The following is a 3,269-nucleotide window of genomic DNA, read 5'->3' as shown; positions in this document are numbered from 1 at the left end:
CATGCACATTTTCGGCAAGAGCAATGAATCCTAAATGTGAGAGTTCCCAAAATGACTTCAACCTTCAATTCTTGGTTGTGTTCAAGATTCATTATATCTCATCGAATTAATTTGCAATATCCTAGGACTACTATGTTGAGGCTTTCACAAGGTACCATCAACGAAATCATATATATTTTTGATAAACAAAGCATTGGGGATAGCTCGACTCCATGAGCAATAATTTTCTCCAATTAATGGTTTATAAACCAGTACCAAAACTAGATTGTCGGAAACTCGGAATGATACAAAGTATGGATGGCGACGATCATCAATGGTGGAGACTGTTGGATTAGATGTTCTACAACAGGCATGTCGAATTAAACATTAAATGAAGATCGTTTGATAAATTAGCGTATGAGATGAATCAAATTTGAACTGAATATCACTAGATAAATCAGCTGACCAGAAGCCACTTGGCTACATCTGCCCCTATCCTGCACAGGTTTCAGTGTATTTATACTACAGACACCAAATTGTTTCACCAACTGAAACCCACCACACACACAAATATTAAAACATTAGTTAAGAAGAAAATAGTAAAGGAAATATACACACATCTAGAATAATAACAAATACTAGAATTTTATACTTGAGAAAAAAAAACTATAAAAATAGACATGACATGACATATTAAGTATAAGTACAATGTATAATATGAAATAACAAATAGGATATAAGAACGTTAATGGCATGTAAAAGAGCTATTCATTCCTAAATCCTCAACGTGGATTTTGTACTTGGAGCATCATGTCTTTCATCCCCATAGTACTTGAACTGTATTCGCCAAAAGTATCACTATTAGCTATCAAAGGAATGGTATAAAGATCAACTTGTTCACTTTCAATCATTATGCTACTCATCTCATTGTAGTTGTCTTGGCCATCCCAAGAATGTTTGTTGAACTTCCTCAATGTTTCAAGCTCCATGGTCACTTGTTTCATGCTAGGTCGGTTCTGACCTAATTGGTTAAGGCATTTACATGCCAGGTCACATGTTGCTTTTAGTTGCTCATCAGTTGCCTCATTTACCACTTGGTGATCAAGAATGTCAAGCAATTGATTTTCCTTCATTGCCTTCAAAAAGTAAGTTGCAAGGTTTCGTTCTTCTAAGCATCTTTCCACACTGAGGGGCTTTTTTCCCGTTAAGAGTTCTGCAAGAACGACTCCGAAGCTATACACATCACTCTTGTCTGTTAGTTGGCCAGTATGAAAATATTCAGGATCCAAGTACCCCAAAGTTCCTTGAACTAGTGTACTGACTTGATCATGACCCAAGGGGACTAACCGTGAGGCTCCAAAATCTGCAATTTTTGCAGTATAATTATCATCTAACAAGATATTAGTTGATTTCACATCTCTGTGTATGATGGACATTCTAGCATCTGTGTGAAGATAAGCAAGTGCACCAGCCGATTCATGTGCTATCCTTAGACGATTGTTCCATGATAATCTTCCCAAGCCACTTGTTTGATTATGAATATGACGATCAAGAGTGTCATTAGATTCATATTCGTAAACTAGTAATGGGACATCAGTTTCCARACAACATCCCAAAAGTTGCACAACRTGTTGGTGATTAATTTGTGTGAGAATCACCATTTCGTTTATAAACTGCTCCCTTTGTGMTTGATCCAGTCTTTGGGACTTCTTGATTGCTACGATGCACTTATCTGGTAGGGTTCCCTTGTAGACAATGCCATTACCTCCTTTGCCAAGAATCATATCTTCCGCATAATTTTTAGTWGCTTCTTCTAGCTCTTCAACTTGAAAAATTTTCATGGAACCGATACCAACACCACCCTTGGTTTTTAGTTTATCTTGCAATAGCACACCACCGTTTTGTTCGAAGAAACTTTCYCTTMGCTTAACTAGCTTCCTTTTCTGGGCCATGAAGTACAACACCGAGAATCCAATCAGTATCGCAAGGAATCCAATCCCCAAGCCTATATGTAATTATGTGAAAATTAACATTTTTTGAATAAGATGCAGGGTTCTGTATAAGAAGCATTGTTAAAGTCCTATAAACTTAAAAGTATAATTAATGACTCTATTAAAAAGGGCCGGACATCCCAATAGGCCTATTACATTAGTTCCAAATATTAAAAGAAGCACCATAAATAATCACCGAAGAAAAGTTTTAGGTCCATCGTCAAGGGAAAGTAGCCAAAATATGCAAGATTGTTATGCCGAAAAGTGTTTACGTGTGTACGGGTATTTGTTAGAATCGACACATGTTCTCAAGACTAGGAAGAAAAATAGAAATTACCTAATGAGAGTTGGAGAATTGGAATATTGCGACGACAACCACCKTGAATCTTGGCATCACCAGAATACCCTTGCTTACATTTGCATTTGTAGTTCCCCCCATTATTAACACAAGTTCCATAGCATGGAAAACGCTCCTTATCTTTACACTCATTGATATCTAGAAATAAAAGAGAACRTCACAAAACATATCATAATATAAATACAAGTAAACAATTATAAAAGTTGGATCATCATTTAATCACATTGTCCAATCCTAAATAGATACTCTGCTTAGTGTTTTGAATCATACTACATATATGGTTTCGAACTATGAACCAAATATATTCTCAAAAGATCTTAAATATAACAAAAGAGATGTATAAATATAAAAAACATAAGACGTCTTAAAATTGTTTTAGAATTCGAAAAATATTATACTACAAGAAATATCGTCAGCTAAAAGTTGTCGGTAATGAAACTTTTACCAGCAAATAACGACACCCGTTCGCAAAATCTTATTTGCCGGTAAAAGTGGATCCAAAGTCATCGTGGACCAATAGATTTATAACTTTTACCGGAGTCTTTGACAAAACCCGCCAGCAAAAAATGTTTATGTGACATTAGTATTTGGAATCCTTTCGATTTAGCGTAGGCAATCCATTATATTTTATAGAACTCATAATTTCTTTAATCGGATTTGTATGACATCAACACTTTTTGCCTATGTATCCCTTTAAGTAACCGGTTTGTATTACAGTAGTGGATGGTCTTGGAGAGTTGAATTTGCCAAAGGTTATCATTGACTAAAGGAAACTTTCAAATCTAGAAATTGTCAATTAATTAAAGTAATTTACATCAAACCAACTTGATGATGCTAATTTGCTATTGACTTTCAAACAAGTCATCGGAATCGAATGGTATATGAAATAAGGTATTAATTGATCAATCTAATGGTACCTGTGGTCCTAAGGCGACTCAAAC

At 35.3% G+C, this 3,269-nt stretch overlaps 1 protein-coding gene across 1 annotated transcript; it reads right to left on the bottom strand.

The window, feature by feature from the left end:
• Window positions 1-682: 682 nt before the first annotated feature.
• On the bottom strand, window positions 683-2,835 carry LOC112502547 (wall-associated receptor kinase 5-like). Its single transcript, XM_025106497.1, has 3 exons — window positions 2,790-2,835; window positions 2,308-2,466; window positions 683-1,984 (listed from the first exon to the last, which is right to left on the bottom strand). The coding sequence occupies exons 1-3, from the start codon at window positions 2,833-2,835 to the stop codon at window positions 762-764; spliced, it is 1,428 nt and encodes a 475-aa protein (XP_024962265.1). The 3' UTR covers window positions 683-761.
• Between the last annotated feature and the right edge of the window lie 434 nt (window positions 2,836-3,269).

The sequence above is a fragment of the Cynara cardunculus genome, unplaced genomic scaffold (assembly GCF_001531365.2).
Source record: "Cynara cardunculus var. scolymus isolate 2C unplaced genomic scaffold, CcrdV1 Un_Scaffold_1571, whole genome shotgun sequence".
NCBI classification, from domain to species: domain Eukaryota; kingdom Viridiplantae; phylum Streptophyta; class Magnoliopsida; order Asterales; family Asteraceae; genus Cynara; species Cynara cardunculus.
This window is presented reverse-complemented; position numbering and strand designations above follow the sequence as displayed.